An 18,705-nucleotide genomic window follows, 5' to 3' on the forward strand; every position below is an offset into this window, starting at 1 on the left:
CAAAAGGTTGAAAAGTTAAGATATAAAATTTTTAAACTTTTTAAACAAACTTTTTGTATCCAAATCCGGCTTTAAACTTCTCCACAACAGTATTACGGACCTGCCTGGTGTGTTCCTTGGTCTTCATGATGCTCTCTGCGCTTTCAACAGAACCCTGAGACTATCACAGAGCAGGTGCATTTATACAGAGACTTGATTACACACAGGTGGATTCTATTTATCACCATCAGTCATTTAGGACAACATTGGATCATTCAGAGATCCTCGCTGAACTTCTGGAGTGAGTTTGCTGCACTGAAAGTAAAGGGGCCGAATAATTTTGCACGCACCACTTTTCAGTTTTTTATTTGCTAAAAAAGTTTAAATTATCCAATAGATTTCGTTCCACTTCACAATTGTGTCCCACTTGTTGGTGATTCTTCACAAAAAATTAAAATTGTATATCTTTATGTTTGAAGCCTGAAATGTGGCAAAAGGTTGAAAAGTTCAAGGGGGCCGAATACTTTCGCAAGGCACTGTACTTGCCCTTTTCCACTGTGTGACCGGTCACCTGAAGCCTCATCCCCTGCGCTTAGTCCATTGGTTGCACTCTGACATTATTAAGTACAATGCAGGTCTGATAGCCCTGTATTGTACGAAAGGGCAGCAAGGACTCTCCCATAAACTGGAGTGTCAGAACCTGCCAGCATGAGAAATACAGAGTGGTCCCACTGCAAGGGTAGTTTTACACTAATCTATTCTCGCTGGCCTCATGGAAATGGGCCTCCTATAAATGATCAGGAGCTGGAAGGACCACCTCCTCATAAGATGATCGCTGTGATGGCATGCGATTGCCTTTGACTACACGTAAAACTCACTATACATAGTATATCTCTCCTAGAAAGCAAGGAAGAATGTAAAAAAATTAAAAAAATGTATAATAAAAAAAATGTATAATATATATATATATATATATATATATATATATATATATATATATATATATATATATATATATATATTTCTATGCATAAAAAAAATAAATAAAAAAAAAAAAAAAAAAAGTGGCATCACCACATACCTCAAGAGTAAGAGAATGTTGGGTTGCTCGGTGGTGGTGGGCCTTGGTAATGACAAGAAATATGCAGCTAAATTTCTCTATTTTTGGGGGGCAAGTTTTTGGGTTTTGATAAATAGAAACAAAGAAAAGCGACGGCAGAAAATAGACCAACTGGCCCAGCGACTGCCTTTTTTTTATATACACACATGTTTTGTATTTTTTGTTTTTGTTTTTTTGTTATTCGATTTCCAAATTTACATAGAGAGAAGAGTAACAACCGAATAACAGTGGTTGCAAATTATTACAAGGCATAGTAACACAAGTTAACAAGACATTAGCTGTTTAGTTACATCCATTTGTTTATGTTTTTTAGTATAGATCTAGGTTTGTCCCAAGCATGTTTGAAACTATTTACTGTTGACTGACTCGCAAACACACAAGGTATAAATCACCTGGATACACCAAGTAGTTGCAATAACACGTACCATTGCAAAAGTTCACATGCTGAGCCTTTTTTTTATCAGGAAGGTGGTTTAGTTGTAGACAGGGATTTAAAGGGGTTGTAAACCCTTGAGGTATTTTACCTTAATGCATTCTATACATTAGGGTAAAAAAAATAAAAAAAAATAAACAGTCCCCCAGTGCCTCCCCCCTTCTTTTACTTACCTGAACCCAATCTTTCCAGCGACGGGGACGAACACACCCACTCCAACCAGTGTCTCGGGTCCTGATAGCAGGGCAGCCATTGGCTCCTGGGGGAGCGAGGCAGAGTCCTGCTGTCTGTGTCAATGGACGCAGCAGCAGGACATGGAAGCACGCCCGCATGAGAGCCCCCATGGAAAGCGGGTTCTCCAACAGGGCACTCAAGAGGAGGAGCCAAGAGCGCCGCTGAGGGAGCCCAGTAGAGGAGGAGCAGGGCCACTCTGTGCAAAACCAACTGCACAGAGGAGGCACATATCACTTTTTTTGTTTGTTGTTTTTTAATATACGAACCTTTAGATATCCTTTAAAAATTGGCTCCTGAGGGTTAGGGGGACTTGTCTTTTACTCGTATCTTCAGGCATGCCTAACCCACCTCAAGCTAAGAAGTGAATTCTACTTAAACGACTTATCCTCACACAGTTATTACCATTTGCATCATAAGCAGGACCTTCTAATGCGCTTACCTTGAATTTTATTTTATAACTTTACTATCTCCCTTTATTTTGTAAAGAGGTGAGCAAACTGTTGGCACTATATAAATCCTGTCATAACAAAAACAATTCTGACCTGTTCTTGTACCAAAAATATGCAAGTCTTAGCCACTATATGGTGATTGCATGTTTAGAAAAAAAAAATAAAAAATAAAAGAAAGAAAAAAAAGAAAGCCATGGCACAACTAAAAGATTTTAGCTTTTAAAAAAGGTAAACATTTTATCTTTCCAAATTTTTTTTTGTGAAATCAAGTTTGGCCACAACTCTTAGCCCTTGCACACACGGTCAGACATTCCGAAAACAAAATCCGTCAGAATTTCCAACCGTGTGTACAAGGGTTAATAATGATCAGAATTTACAGTAGACAAGGTTGATGGGCTTACAATTCAGAGCCGACACCCCTTTCCTATTCTACAATGCAGTTTTTAGAGACATGGATCATTTTCTTTTACTAAAGTTTATAGAATTTTTCAATAGTAGAAAAGGTAGAAACATTACATTGTCAAGATGGTGATAAGAGGTATCAATACACATTGAACAAGATAATCTTCCCTAAATTTAAAGCAGAGTTCCACCTGGGTAAAAAAAAAAAAATTAAGTCAGCAGCTACAAATACTGCAGCTGCTGACTTTTAATATAAGGACACTTACCTGTCCAGGGAGCCTGCGATGTCGGCACCCAAAGCCGACCCGTCCCTCGGCTCCGGGTGCAGGAGCGGCCATCATTACTAAGGGAAACAGCAAGTGGAGCCTTTTCGGCTTCACAGCTTTCCCACTTTAAGGCTAGGATAGAAACAAACATTTAACACAGTAAAACTGTATCAAAGCAAAGCTTATGAGGAATCCATTAATGGGAAGGAAGCAACAATGGCGAACATTCGCAAAAAACACTAAGGAGCCTACTTCAGGGCAATCGGGTCAGTATCATGCTTAACAATTCGCTAGCATCCTTGCGATTCTGTAACCCAAATAAAAGATATCTGTGACCTGCGCTACTTGGAGAACACTTTCAAGGTGACAGGTTGACTAACACATCTAATTATCACATTTCTCTGTTCCCGGAAAAAGCCTGTCACCTCTTCTTGCAGCGATTACAGAACTGTTAGCTGAGGCTATAAAAATAGATGGCGTGAACCACATAGGCGGCAATGCTCACCCTCTTGTTGTCTGCCGGGCTGTGGAAGAACTGCTCCATGGTGGCAACATCGCCATTTCCATTTGCGTGGCGGAACTTCTCTGATATTCTCTGGAAGCTTTTCCCATAGTCGTAGGAGACATACACCTAAAAGAGAAGGCAATATGAAGGTTAAACCTAGATTCGTATTTCCTGCGGCTTTATGCAGACTAGTGTTGGATAACACCAACAGTGGAGGGTTACTGAGGAACGTGCCACCTCCAAGCATATCCACCCTTAAAGGAGTTGTAAAGGCGAAAGGTTTTTTACCTTCATGCATTCTATGCATGAAGGTAAAAGGAAACCTGTGTGCATCATCCCCCCCCCACCCCAATACTTACCAAGGGGTCCCATTTTGATCCAGCAATGTGTACAAGAGCAACAGCTCTCCTAAGGTCTCTGCATCCTCATTGGCTTAGACGCAGCAGCGGGAGCCTTTGGCTGACGCTGCTGTCGATCACAGGCAGTGAGGAGGTAGTGGGGGGCAAGGCCAAGCCACACTCTGTCTTATGGACACATAGAGGTGGCTCGGGAAAGACCACGAGTGTTCCCATAGTAAGCAGCTTGCTATGGGGGGCCCCCAGAAAGGGGGAGGGGCCAGGAGCGCCAGCAGGGGACTCGAGAAGAGGAGGATTGGGGCTGCTCTGTGCAAAATCATTGCACAGATCATGGGTAAATATATATAGGATTAAAAAAAAAAAAAAAAAAAAACAACGAGCCTTTAATATCCCTTTAAAGGGGTTGTAAAACTTTTTTTTTTTTTTTTTTTTAAACATACATGTTATACTTACCTCCTCTGTGCAAGGGTTTTCTCCTCTTCTGGGGTCCCTCTGCGGCGCTCTTGGCTCCTCCCCTCATTGAGTGCCCCCTCCTCGACCCGCATTCCAAGGGGGAATTTGTGCAGGTGCGCTCCCAAGTCCTGCTGGATTTCATTGACAGCAGCGTAAGCCAATGGCTTCTGCTGCTATCAATCTGTCCGAGACAGTGGCTGGAGCTGCTGGGCTCATTCTCATTGCTGGAACGATCGAGTTCAGGTATGTAAAAGGGGGGCTGCTGCATTACAGAAGGTTTTTTACCTTAATGCATAGAATGCATTAAGGTGAAAAGCCTTGAGGGTTTACAACCCCTTTAAATTTAGTCAATGCAATATATATCCCATGATGGCAGCTCTTAGATTTGAGTTAGGGACTCTGGCTGTAAAGCCAATACTCTGGCTGTAAAGCCAATACTCTGGCTGTGATGCTTTAAGTTACTGACCTGAAACAAGTGTAAAGATCGGGAGTCCTTACTTGTTTGAGAAAGCACAGATGCTAAAAATCAACCAAGGTCAGCAATGGTATCCTGTATACAATGCGTTTCTTATATATCCTTTTTTCATCCCTTTTACAATTTCAGCAGTGCCGCCGATCCCCTCCAACCTCTTTCAGCCACTTCCCATTTACATGCACTCACTCCAGCTGCACATTATTGCTCTGAACTGTCTTCCTGATAGTTGCAACATTGGGCCATGCCTCTGCATGGATTCTTCACACCGTTGGTTGTAGCCTCCACCATGGTGTAATGTGACTGGATGGCAATGCCGGGAGATAGCGTTCGCTGCACAAAAAGGTGACTAAACAAGACCCTTAACCCCTTCACTGCCTTTTTAATGTCTTGCATTGGCAGCAGCGGAGGATTTTACACAGACTGACAAGTCGACTGAACAAGGTTGTATGCCGAAACGCATCAGTGGTTTTTAATCTTGACCTTTATGTAGAAAAATAATTTCATGGGATTCTGGAGTTGCCGGCTACATCTTTCAGTGGTTGCGTTTTCAATGGCTGGAGGCCGTTTGAACCAATGCACCCAGTGGAGGACTTCATCCATAATCTCTAAGGTGTGCTCCCTGTTGTGAGCATTGATTTGTGCTTTGCTTGCCTGACAAGTCGGCTGTCAGTAGAAATGATCAGGTGGCTGTGCAGATACCCAATCACTTCTACCCACACCAATAAAAAGAACTTGTAAGCAACATGCATTACATCAATTACGGATTCAGCTGTAACTTCCACAAGCACTTATTACACCCCCCCCCCCCCACATACAAATGTAAATGCACATGTTGGGGCGTGTTGATTGCACGACACGTTATATATTAGAGCTGCATGATTCTGGAAAAAAATCTGAATTTGGGTTTAGAATGAAGATCACAATTCTCAGCATAAAATCTTTCACATTATATAACTTTACCCTTTGTATTTTTTTTTTTTTTTTTTAATTTATTGAAGTCTATTAAAAAGTTTGTGGGTCCTAAGCCCTTTTCTAGCAGAAAATACTGGATTTTAACTGTAAGCAACAAGTGTCAGAAAAAGGCTTAGTCTTTTAGGCCCCTTTATGCCCCAACCAGACTCCCAGCACAACCACTGGACTCAGCATTTTGTGTTACTCCCGTTATCCTGGGTTCAATATGTGTGGTTTATGCTGAAAGAATGAAGGTGCTCTTTCACTTGGGACAGATTTATGAACAATCTCTCTCAAGAAATATATGAAGATAAATAATGCCACCTTTCAGACTACTGGAATATTGTAGTACTGTCTTAGACTATTGTCGACTTTTTATAAGATCGTTTGAGGTGGGGTTTGTTAAGTGTTTATTGTCTGCATCCCATTGTTCTATTGCTTCTGCCTTGGGGCAAACTATTATGGGATTATGGGATGTATATGTATATGTGTATGTGGATTAGCTACTAGAGGGTAGGGGGGGTTTCTCCTGCAGACTTTCCTAAAAGCTCGTTACTGAATGTAGTTCACCCCACCCTGTGTCATTATGAAAAATGGAGGGATTGTCCCAGAGTGTATATCTTTTTTTACCTGTGTTTCAACAGTCTTATGATTTTTATCCCCGTACACTGATGTAGTGACAGTGACTGGGTGGGCTAAGGGATCATGCTGGTACTGGGCAAAGAAAGCTTATATGGTGGACATACTCTGAGTACAGAGTCTGTCACAATACCGTGCCACTTAAACTGCCACTACCATCTTATTCTCCAGGGTCTCTGCTTTCAGAAACATTACATTTGGGGGTTTTAAAGAGGTAGTAAACCACCATGGGGAAGTTGTACCTATAGGTAAGTCTAGAATAAGGCATACCTATAGGTACTGTAAATATTTACTGCGCCAATGTCATCGGCACATGCTCTCTGAAGGAGCAGCCGCCCATGCCGTTTCTTTGGGTGAATGTGCCGTGACTAGCACATTATGCCTTTACTTTGCAGGGAAGAAGAAAGGAAGAAAAACCCACCAGGGTTTCCTCTTTAAATGTGTGCAAAAAAAAAAAAAAAAAAAGGCCCTGTTGGGGAAAAGGTTAAAGTCACAAGCGATTATTTCGATGAAAAGCTACAAACATTAAAAGGACCTAAAACAACTCTTTAATTTACATGTATATGCTAGAGCTTCATATGAGATTTTAGTGAATTGGTCTACTTCTACTTTAAGCAAGCGCCACCAAGCCGAAGAGCAGCACTTGCTGGGAAGTCTCCATGTGTGCCGACAGTCTCCAGACTAGACGAGTGATAGCTTCATAAGCATTAGCACTGGGCAGTGCCATCTGCCATACAGCACAGACACAGCGGGCTCATCTACATAGCCAGTAAGGAAGACATTACAGAAACGCTGGCTGGAAAACAATGGTGGGGGCTGGAAGCAGAAATGCCTTCTGTTTGTTGAAGTAACATATGCAAACATACAATTAGAATGACAAAGGCTCTGAAAACAAACTAAACCTATCCAACAGCTGACACACCATAAAAGTTTTGTATATCAGTTACCGCTGACACTGCGGATTCAGCCCCTGACTTCTCGGATGCCTTAACCCTTTCGCCGCCATCAAAGTATGGCATAAGACGGTGGCAGTGGGGGGAGTTTACACACAGAGTGTAAATCTGCCAAGCCGACTGTCAGCTCTCAGACAAAAGTGATCAGGTAGGGAGGTGTACAGCCACCAAATCATTTCCACACACCCACGAGAACATTTGAGGCTGTGAATGCACCCACCACTTTTCAAGGGCTCCGTGCTCCCATCAGAGGACATGGGATAGGCATGGCAGGTGTGACCATGTAGAGAGAAGGGAGACCAGCGATTTTTCCAATTTGCTGTACTCCCCCCACCTGGAACCTGGAAGCAAAGTGTAAAAGGTCACTTCCAGTTTCTGCTGTGGCCGGGGAAATTAACCTCTTGATGCCTCTGGGAGGGTGGGCCTTAATGAAGAGTGGCCGCATATATGCAGCCCTGTTAAAACAGCTTGTCGTGCTAACAGTGAGCTTCCTGCATGCTCCCACTATGGTAGCCGGTGGGAAGTGGTAAGCTCCCAATGCATACTTCTGATCAGGAGCTTTCTGATCATGTGACACCGCTGTGATGGCCAGCCAATCACAGCTGTCACATGAGCAAAATGGCCGCCTTCTGGCTTTTAGAACTCTTAAAGGGCCAGGAGTCAGAAGGCTCAAAGAGGTTGAAGGAGTGCAATCTACGCCAGAGTGAGAGTAATAATTCCAAGGCCATTTTTTTATGGTAAAAAAAAAAAAGTATGGGACTCCTTTTTGATTTAGAATCATACTTACCTAGCTGGATTCCCTGTTGGCTCCAATGCTGTGAACTGAGCGATCAAACACCGCCGATCATTCGGTTCTTAGAGGTCCAGGAGCAGAGAGCTGGTGACTGTCACCAGCTCTCTGCTCTGCCCACCTCCCAACCCCCACGCTCACTGGCACTGAGGCTGAGCTGGGTGCCGATCCAGGCATATAGGCAGATCTCAACCATATGGTCACAATCTTTCCTGAGCCTGGAACGGCTCCGTGACCTTATCCAACAGTGAGAATCAGCCAGCTGTCTGCTGAAAACAGGTCACAGGAGCGCAGAATGAACTGCACTCCTGTGATCCAAAGGAGAAGCACAGCTAAACAAGCTTTCTCCTTTAACTCTCAACTGATAATCTCTAGGGCGGGGGTCATCAACCTGTAGATCGTGGAAAGGTGACTGGTAGATCACGGTCTGGGTTTGCTGACCCGCCATTCCAGAGCATTACAGTGTAATGAAGAGATACTACTTATTAAGTTTGACCTGTAGTAGGGAGCTAGAGCCAAATAGATGCCTCCTCTGTAGTTCTGGCTCCTGTCCCATGCAGAGTGACACCAACTGCACTCCACTTCTTATCCTGGATAGCGTTCTCCAGAGTGGTGCCAGCAGAAAGAACAGATCAGTGTAAAACAATACACTGGGCATAATAGTATAGGTCACCTTTCACACTGATGTGTTGCAGTTTATACATATTGTGGGTGCAGTGTACCTGCAGGTTAGCTGCGCTTAGCAATAGATTTCTATTATATCCTGCTGTTTTACCACCCCCCAACTCTACGTGTTAACGAGCATAAGTGCTGCTCCTCTGAAAAGCAATTCAAGTGTGCGTGTTGACCACCACCTGATTTAAATCCACGATTGCCGTGCAATGCACACATTTGTGACACAGTAGTCCTGCCATTAGAGGTTTAAATAAGGTGGTGACACTGACCGGTGATCACCAGGTAGAGCTCCACCTCTCTAAGGAGGCCTACGTCTGCTCTAGGGGGATTTTACAGCATCACCTATAGAAAATCTAGGGGAACGATATTTGGCGCCTCTTCACAGGTACATGCAATTTTAAGACTTGATATGTTGGGTATCCATCTATTCGCCGTGACCTAATCTTTTCTAAAAAAAAAAAAAAAAATGTTTTACATTTTAAAAAAATGCTGTATTGCATGTCTGTGCCCTTAAATTGTGCATTTTGTACTGAAATTTTGCACATGAAAAAATCTTTGTGCTAATATTGTGCAAAATAAAAATGTGGAATTACTACCATTTTATTTTTCACAGTCCCAGCTTGAAGAATATATAAATACTGTTTTGGTTAAAGGGACCTTTAAAGTTAAAATAATTTTTTAAACATGGGTGCAAAAAAATAAAAATAATCAAAAACCGCTCCGGCAGGGAAAGGGTTAAAGGAAATCTATTGTCTATTGTATTGGGTGGCTTTACTAAAGTGGGAGTAAAACACCATGCTTTTTTTTTTTTTGAACCTGCAAGGTAAAAGTTAAGTTATAATGTGCCATTTATGTATTTGTTCCGACCCGTATAACCACAGAGCATCTGGCACCTCATGTCAAAGTCAAACATAGTGGAAGGAGGTTGTGGTGGGATTATAACGGCGCCAACAGGTAATAATAGAAACAAGAAGTAATTAAAACATCACATTTATTATAGACCTGATTAAAATATGATCAAGTAAAATCAATCATTGTACATCTTGTGGTGGTCGACCAAGTGAGATTCCGGTTATATGGTGGCTAAGCGTTCATGTGTTACGATAACACACGTACCCTTAGCCACCATATAACCGGAGTTTCACTTGATCGACCACCACAAGATGTACAATTATTGATTTTACTTGTTGTATTGTAATCAGGTCTATAATAAATGTGCTGTTTTAATTACTCCTTGTTTCCATTATCTGTTGGCACCCTTATAATCCCACCCCAACCTTCTTCCAATATATTATAATGTGCTAGTATACACATTATGTGAAACTTACCTTAAAACTAAGCCCTTCAGGCGCATGCTGTCACCACCGAGGGGGCTTCCATCTCAGTCTTCCTTCTGGGTTGGTGGCTCCAGTCCTTTGATTGGACCAGCCGTAAAGACATTACGCCCATGCATGCACGTGAGAGGTGCTTATTTATGACACAGAACTCTGAAAGAATGGCACGGCATGTCATTCCTTCAGCGCGCATGCGCCAGTGACATCACCGACCTATTCACAAGTAAATACCTTTAAAAATAGTGCACGTTTAGGAGATATTTACTGTACCTATAGACAAGCCTTATTATAGGCGTAAGGCGTATAGGTAAAAATCACCCATGGGCGTTTACTCAGACTTTAATCAAAAAGGAGGCTCAAAAGGTGAGTGGGCAGGTCAGAGACCATGACAGCAGGAGGCAGTCACTTGTTGTACAAAGACACAGCAGAAACGACACGTGGGCACCAAAAGGTACTACTTATGGCATGGGTGTGGTGGTTTAACCTCCCTGGCGGTATGATTCAGTCTGGAATTAGGTGCTGAAAGCGGTACAATTATTTTGCACGGAAATCTGGCTTTTATTTTGTAGTCCTGTAATTCTTAGGAATAACGCTCTTAAATCTGTTCAAACCAGAGTCTAGCAGACATCCCGGGTATGATAAAGTTTATAATATAATAAAGAATAAGAAAAATTATTCAATAATGTAATAAAATCCTAAAACACTGAAAAATTTACACTTTTTGGTTGCTATGGACAATCTCCAAATTCCAGGCAGTAAAAAACAGTATTTATAATATAAAAGTGTATGCAGGGCATTGCACAAACCACTAGGGACAAAGGGGGTGTGTATTTTTTAATACAGCACTGTAATCTGTAAGATTACAGTGCTGTGTGTGTTTAGTGTGTTTTAACTTTTTTGAATTTGCCGCCGTTCTCCGCTCCCGTGTGCCGTAACGTCGCAGGGAACGGAGCTCGGCGGCATTCGGCACTGTGAATCGAGCGGAGGACAGCTCGATCGCACAGCGCGGCGGACATCGCTGGATCCAGGGGACAAGGTGAGTAACGCTCCCTGTGTCCTCCCCTGCATCCAGCGAAGCCATCCCGAGTCTGGCTCGGGGTTACCGCTCCTGTCAGTATATTCCTACTCCGAGCCAGACTCGGGATTACCGCTAGGGGGGTTAATAAATTTAGGCTGGGTTCTCATACGTGTCTGCTCTTCATAGCATGGGGTCCTGTGCGTATCTGTATAACAGTTCAGGTGCGATTCGAGCCAAATTTTTTGTCAGAATTTGCACTTGAACCGGACCCCGCCGTGGACCTGTGTGAACTGGCTCCATTTAGAGCCGGTCGCACTCACCTATCATGCAAATTAGACACGGGGAAAACCCGCATCCTGTTTGCATATGTGAACCCAGCCTTCTACGGTCCATGGGTAGAAATCTGCTCTTAGTCCATCAACTGCCACTGTCCGTGCATTTTATGTGGTTAGATTGTATTTCGCTCTCCGTGAGTTATGGGCCCGTTTAAAATCAAAGCTCTTGCCATCAGGGAGTGCTGTGGCACCTTGGGCGTTTGCTCAATTCTTCAATTCTGCTTACAGGTTGCTGGGCACATTCTGCATTGGGTACATCAACCCCCCCCCCAGGGCTATCAAATACTCCAAATAATCATGAAAGATCAAAATTGATATAAATACTTACATTGCTGTTTTTTGTGCCCCCTGAGCCCAGGCTGTCTCTGGTCAGTCCCATAATAACGTTACTCTGTTCACCGGCCCAGTGGACAACGATCTGATTGTGAGAGTCATTGAGGCTGACCTGAAAGAGGACAGAAGAGAAGAGGCTTGGGGTTATTGTGCGATGGTTCTCTTCACATTAGTAACAGAGCATGTCCCTATAAGAGAGGATATTCAAATGCTGTCAACTGTCTGGCTGAGAAATGACGGCTCCTGACCCACGTGAGGGTTTTCAGTGTAACAGATACGTCCTAAAACACTTCCAACAGAGTTACCAGAATGCATCTCTTACATCCAATCTCTCCTTGTGCAGCCGCTCCCCTCACAATGATTACTGGCTGTCAAAATGACAGGCGGGAATTGCTTTGTATTGAACTGCAGGAATAGCAGTCAAAATAAAGTTGCTCCTGTGTGAAATGACACTCACAGTGTGTCTGTTGTCATTGAGTAACACAGTGTAACAATGTATATTAAAATTATAATTACTATATTTTACTTAAAGGGATAGTTCACTTTTACCACAAAGGGTGCAGATAAGGAGTGTCTGTAGATAAAAACAAGCTGTGTGGCTCTGACTAAAGTTGGATAAAGCCCTTGCTATAGGCTTAAGCCTTTTACGTACCTTGACCAATTCAATGCCGGCCATTTTCCCTCCTTCCTGGCCAGGACAAATTTTCAGCTTTTAAGTGCTGTTGCACTTTGAATGACAATTGGAGGATCATACAACACTGTACACAAACTAAACTAATTTTTTTATCATTTTCTTCCCACAAATAAAGCTTTCTTTTGGTGGTATTTGATCACCACTGGGGTTTTTATTTTTTCCTAAACTAAAAAGATTTTATTATAAAATTTTGTTTTTTCCTTCACTGACTGGCACAGATGAGGCGCCACTAATGGGCACTGATGAGGAGACACTGATATGTAGAATTGATGGGCACCGATGGGCGGCACAGCTGGGCACTAATAGGTGGCACTGATGAGGAGCTACTGACAGGCATCTGAAGGGCACTGATTGGCACATTTATGGGCACTGACAAGTGTTACTGATGGGGTACAGACTGGCAACTGATGGGCACTAATAATGTAGCGATTATCAGCGCAGCCGCAGACCCCCCCCCCCCCCCCGACAAGGAAATCCATTTACCGACAGTTCCTGGTTCACGCGATGATCAGCTGTGATTGGTCACCGCTGATCACGTGGTAAGAAGCCTCCGTTAGGGGCTCCATACCACAATCGGAGATCGCCACACTCCGGGCGCAAGCTGGCGGGTTATCCCGCTGAATGCCATATGACACCCAGTCAGAATAATAGAACGACTACCCTGCCATCATTCTGCTATAGGCTGAGAGGGAAGTGGTTAAGAAGCCTGACTGGAATACTCCCAGAACGTTGCCAGGTAATACTCCCGGGATATTGCTGAGTGAGGCCTAGTCATCACTGCTCACCTCCATCACAGGAGTGAGCCTTCTCTCGGATTCAAACCCCCTCACATACTCTCTCCCTTGATGCAGTAGGTCTGAGCTCAGCATTTAAGAGCTCACTCCTGTGATGGAGTAGGTAAGCAGCGATGACTAGACCTCACTTAGCAACATCCCGGGAGTATTCCAGTCAGGCTTCATAATGTATGTAAATGGCCTACACCTATAGCAAGAGCTTTAATCAACTTTAGTCAGAGCTTTTTGTTTTCATCTACAGATGAAAGAAAAAAAAAGGCGCCTCCAAGTGCAGAATTAAAACTTAATATCTCCAAACAAGATTAAAAACACTTACAGAATCAAGGATAAGAAGAGGCATAACATGGATGTATGAAGCACGTGATGCGGTATCAGGTAGTCCTATCATCACAGCTTTCCAGGGATAACTATATGCAGCAGCAGAAGGTCCCAGGATAACCAGCAGGTGAAGCAATCGTGCTGTCTGAGTCAGCGTGGAGCATGAATCCCGGAAATGACATCAGCGGGAGGGAACGACAACCGCAAACAGGAAATATGTCATTAAAATGGGAAGAGTTTCGGAACTGATTGGTTCCTTCAAGCCAATGAAGGTCATTGGCTTGAAGGAGCCAATCAATAGTTCCCGAAACATCCCATTTTGATGACATTTCCTGTTCGTGGTCCATGCTGGTTGTCGTCCCCTCGCGCTGATGTCATTTCTGAGATTCATGCTCCACGCTGACACGCACGATTGCGTCACCAGTGTTCCCAGAGCCTGGGGTATTCACCTGCTGGTTATCCTGGGACTTTCTGCTGAAGCATATCAAAAAAAATTTACAAACAAATTGTAGCAGAATACATGTTGACCTAAATTTGTTTTATAGCAGAAAGTACAAATTGTTGCTTTTCTTTCCAAAATTGTTGTTTTTTTTTTGTTCATAGTGCAAAAAACAAACCGCAGAGGTGACCAAAGGAAAGCTCTATTTGTGGTGGTGGGGGGGGGGGGTGTGGTGGAGTACATACATTTTATTTGGGCACAGTGCCGCATAACCGTGCAATCGTCAGTTAAAGTAACGCAGTGCTGTATCGCAAAAAAATGGGCTGAAAAAAATAAAAATAAATTGTAAAATAGAAAAATATTTTTGTCTATAGATTCCCCAAAAAATAAAATCGTTAATATTAAAGAAAGCCTAGGTTTTTCAAAAAATGGAAAACAAATGTATGCAATTACTTGATTACTTAAGTATAACTAAATGCCAAACTTTTTTTTTGTTTTGAATAGAGTGGAGAGAGATTAAAACCCCTGTTAATTTTTATTGATGACTGTGCCCGTTAGGGAGACTCCCCCTCTCTATTTGTCCCGTTTGCCATTATCATTGAAGTTGAAAGTGAAAGTAAAAAAAAAAAAAAATCCCAAAACCCCAGAAAAGTAAAAACAGGTTAATCTTCCACTGGGGACACCAATTCCGATGACTTCGGGGTCCCCAAGCGATTCCCTTAACCACTTCAAGACCAAGCCTATTCCTGACACTTGTTTACAAGCAGGGCCGGCCCTACAATGGGACCCGGTGGGACCATTGGTTCCGGACGGCAGGTGCTGAGGGGCAGCACATTAACGCCCAAGACAACAGTGGTCCCACCCGATTGCTCCGCTCCACCTGTCCGCCCCTTTCCCCCCCCCCCCGTGTGGATGGCTCAGCGCTGCTGCTATTAGAGGTAATGGCAGAGCACTCGTTGCCATACCCGCACAGGTGGCATACCCGCCCATCCTCTCCACGGCCCCCCCCCCCCCCCCATTGCTGCTGACATTTCGGGACAAGAGAAAGGCAGCCGACAGGCTGATGGCCAACAGCATAAAGGGACCCCATGATGAAAGAGGGATCGCTGGAGGCATGGCTGACGCTGAGAGAAAAGTGCCAGCGCCACTAATCCCATCTCCACCACCCCTGCCTGTGTCTAACCCCCACCACCCCTGCCTGAGTCTAACCCCTTCCCCCCCTCCAGCCTCTGTCTAAGCCCCTTCCCCCCCTTGCCTGTGTCTAATCACCCACCCCCTCACCACCCCTGCCTGTGTCCAATTAAACACCCCCCTGCCCAATCCCCCACCCCCCCTGTACCACTCAAGCCTGTGTCTAATCCCCCACCCTCCTGTACCACTCAAGCCTGTGTCTAATCCCCCACCCCAGCCCATGTCTAATCCTCCACCCCCCCCCCCCCCCACCATTCAAGCCTGTGTCTAATCTCTCACCTCCCACCACCCCAGCCTGTGTCCAATCCCCCCACCACTGCCGTGTCTGTTTGAAACACACCACCACTGTTGCATGTAAATCAGGCTTCTTGATATTTGTGATTTTTTTTTTTTTTTGGGGGGGGGGGGGGGGGGGCATCATTTCATTCCTGGGCCACGGGCAGCACAATGTCTTGGGCCAGCCCTGTTTACAAATTAAAATCAGTATTGTTTGCTAGAAGATTACTAACGGTAGAACCCCCAAAAATGATCCATAACTTTTTTTTGAAAAACACCCTAAAGAATAACATAGCGGTCATTGCAATATTTTATGTCACATGGTATCTGCGCAGTCGTCTTTCAAACTATTTTTGGGGAAAAAATACACTTTATTGAATAATATATATATATATATATATATATATATATATATATATATATATATATATATATATATATATATATATATATATATATATACACACACACACACACACACATTATATATATATATATACACATACATACATACACACACATATATATCAAACTTAGCCCAATTTTTGCATACTGTGAAAGATGAGGTTACACTCAGTAAATATATACCCAATATGATACACTTTAAAATTGCACGGACTAACAGAATGGCGACAAAACTACGGTACTAAAAAAAAAAAAAAAAAAAAATCAACATAGGTGACGTTTAAATGTTTTTAATGGTTACCAGTTTAGAGTTACAGAGTAAGGATGAGCTCAAGCGTAATGGCATGGTCCACGTGCAGAGCCTGCCAGGAAGTCACAGGCAGTGAGACATTGCCCTGATGCGCGGCTGCAGAGATCGGACAATGTCTCACTGCCTGTGATTAGCGCAGCACTGCGCCGACTTGCTGGCGGGCTCTGCACGTGGACCATGCCAATACGCCTGAGCTCATCCCTATTACAGAAGAGGTCTTTCTAGAATTATTGCTCTCGCTCCAAAGATCGTGGCGATACCTCATGTGCGATATGAACACTTTTTACATTTGGGGGCGCGACTTACGTATGCTTTTTCTTTGGTGCGCGAGCACGTGGGGACGGGGGCCCTTTAAAGATTTTTTTCTTCTTCATGTTTTTTTTTTTTTAAACACTGTTCCTTAAAAAAAATAAAAAAGAATTTACAAAGGGATCTGATGTCTAAAAGACCCCAAAGCCCTCCTCTGCACTTCAAAAGTATTCAAAATGCCAAAATCAGCATTTTTAAATATGGTCATTTTTTTTTTTTTTTTTAATCGGTGTCACTTCTGGGCTACTACATCAGAGACCCGATTGAAGCCGAGTCCGGTTTTGTTTCAGGACTCCAGCCAGGAGACCCAGGCAGAGTGGTGGATGTCCCCGCTTGTTCCTTGTGATAACAGCCGAGTGGCTCATTAGCCGACTGACGACTCTATTAAAAAAAAAAAAAAAAAAAAAACAAACAAACACAAACCTCACCAGTACAGCCACTTCAACAAGATGATGTACAGGTACGTAATTTTGTGTGATGTGGTTAATTTGCAGGAATTTCTTCTCACTTCCTGTTTGGCTATGGGACAGGAAGTGCTGGGAAATCTCCCCAACGGAAAAAAAAAAAAATAACTTACAGGGATTATTTTAACCCTCCCTTGTTCTATCCAAGATAAAAAAGAAAAAAGAAAAAAAAAAAAAAGTTTTGCCAATAGTTCTATAAAGTAATGACAAGAGTTATAGCCAAATAAAGAGGAAATGTAACAACTGCTTTGGTCCATTATGGTAATAAGGTACAAGACCCGTGGCGAGTTGTTGATTACAATCTCAGCAAAAACCTGCTAGAGCCTGCAATCAGCCAAAGTTACTGACAACGTGCTTTCTAAAAAAATAAATCAGGTCTCCTCCCCCGCCCGACAGAGCTGTGTAAATCTCCTGGCTGGGTGGACAGAAATATAAATTGTGCAGGTAAGTAGCTCCACTGTATGCGTTTTATACAATCCATGTATTTTAGTGGTTTGCCTGGAGTTCAGTTTTAAAGGGTCCACATTAGCAGTTTTATCTTAGTGACAGTCGCTTTAAGCAAGGTATGCAACAATAATATAGAGGTAAGTAACGGGCAGAACCGGTCTGTTCACTCGCAGAGCCGGTGACAACATACCAGTACTGTGTACAGCCCCGGGCCATCTCTCAGCACACATTCATTTCCCTGAACATACATCAGACACACTGCAAGGCAGACATTATAGAAGACGCACGCCGCCCTCTGCAAATCAATTTTAGGCTATTAAATTGGACCTGTCATTACAATCGGACCTCCAGTCCTGCACAGTTGTACAGATTCCTATTCTGTACTAATATTACTTATTCTGATTTCAGGGTGAGCTTCTCACAATGTCCACTAGAATCTGCAGATCAAGCCGGCCTCATTTCCTGGACAGAGGACATCCATTGCTTTCCTCTCCAGCCCGACAGTTCCTGGCCCATCCTTTTCATTCATTGAATTGAAAGTGTTTGATACCCAAGTATTTCATAGTCCTTGTATGTGGCTGCTGTACCATCTACTAGTATGAGAACGTCTCCTGTTCTCATTGTGTTGTTTCCTTGTGTTCCTGATGGTCCCTCTGCTTTCCTATTAAAAACTGACCACACTAAGAACACAGCATGGTCAGCTCTCTATGCTGAAAACTGTGTGCTCTCCTCCAATGATCAGACGTGTCCTGACACATCCCCACTCCAGAGCCATTCACTAGGAAGCTCAGAGAAATGGCACGGCGGTACATTTGTTCACAGCGCATGCACCAGTGATGACATTGGCGCACTACAAGTGAAATATCTCCTAAACGGCACACATTTAGGAGATATTTCCACTACCTATAGGTAAGCCTTATTCTAGGCTTACCTATAGATAAGACAAAAGGGTTTACAACCACTTTAATGGAGCCTTTTTCCAGGACGGCTTACAGGGCCCCGCCAGCAACACATCAAACCTCAACATTACACATGCTTGCTCCTGATGAGTGGTATAAAAAAATAAATAAAAAAAATAAAAAAAAAAACACAAAACGCATAGAGCTACAGGTTGCCACGTCTTTACCAATCATATCACGGCTTCTTAAGTGATTATGCAGTTTTTATTCCTCCAGGTCCAGTGAGGCCATATTTTAATATTGGTGTGTGTGTGATTATATATATATATATATATATATATATATATATTTTTTTTTTTTTTTTTTTTCCATGAGGTGAACCAAGGAGTTTAAGGTATGTATACTATGGGAGACTACCATTAACCTCTTTGTTAATTCTAGTTTATTACATATTACTGG

General features: G+C 43.1%; 1 protein-coding gene across 1 annotated transcript in view; it reads right to left on the minus strand.

The window, feature by feature from the left end:
- The window catches only part of SORL1 (sortilin related receptor 1), a 155,031-nt gene that overhangs the window by 119,287 nt on the left and 17,039 nt on the right, over positions 1–18,705 (minus strand). Inside the window, exons 2-3 of the mRNA XM_077457755.1 lie at positions 11,696–11,812; positions 3,389–3,514 (exon numbers count right to left, since the gene is read on the minus strand). Coding sequence (XP_077313881.1) covers positions 3,389–3,514; positions 11,696–11,812 — 243 coding nt within the window. The remainder of the gene's footprint in view (positions 1–3,388; positions 3,515–11,695; positions 11,813–18,705) is intronic.

Source organism: Lithobates pipiens, unplaced genomic scaffold (assembly GCF_037356315.1).
Source record: "Lithobates pipiens isolate NorthernLeopardFrog02 unplaced genomic scaffold, aLitPip1_a1.2 Scaffold_27, whole genome shotgun sequence".
NCBI lineage: Eukaryota > Metazoa > Chordata > Amphibia > Anura > Ranidae > Lithobates > Lithobates pipiens.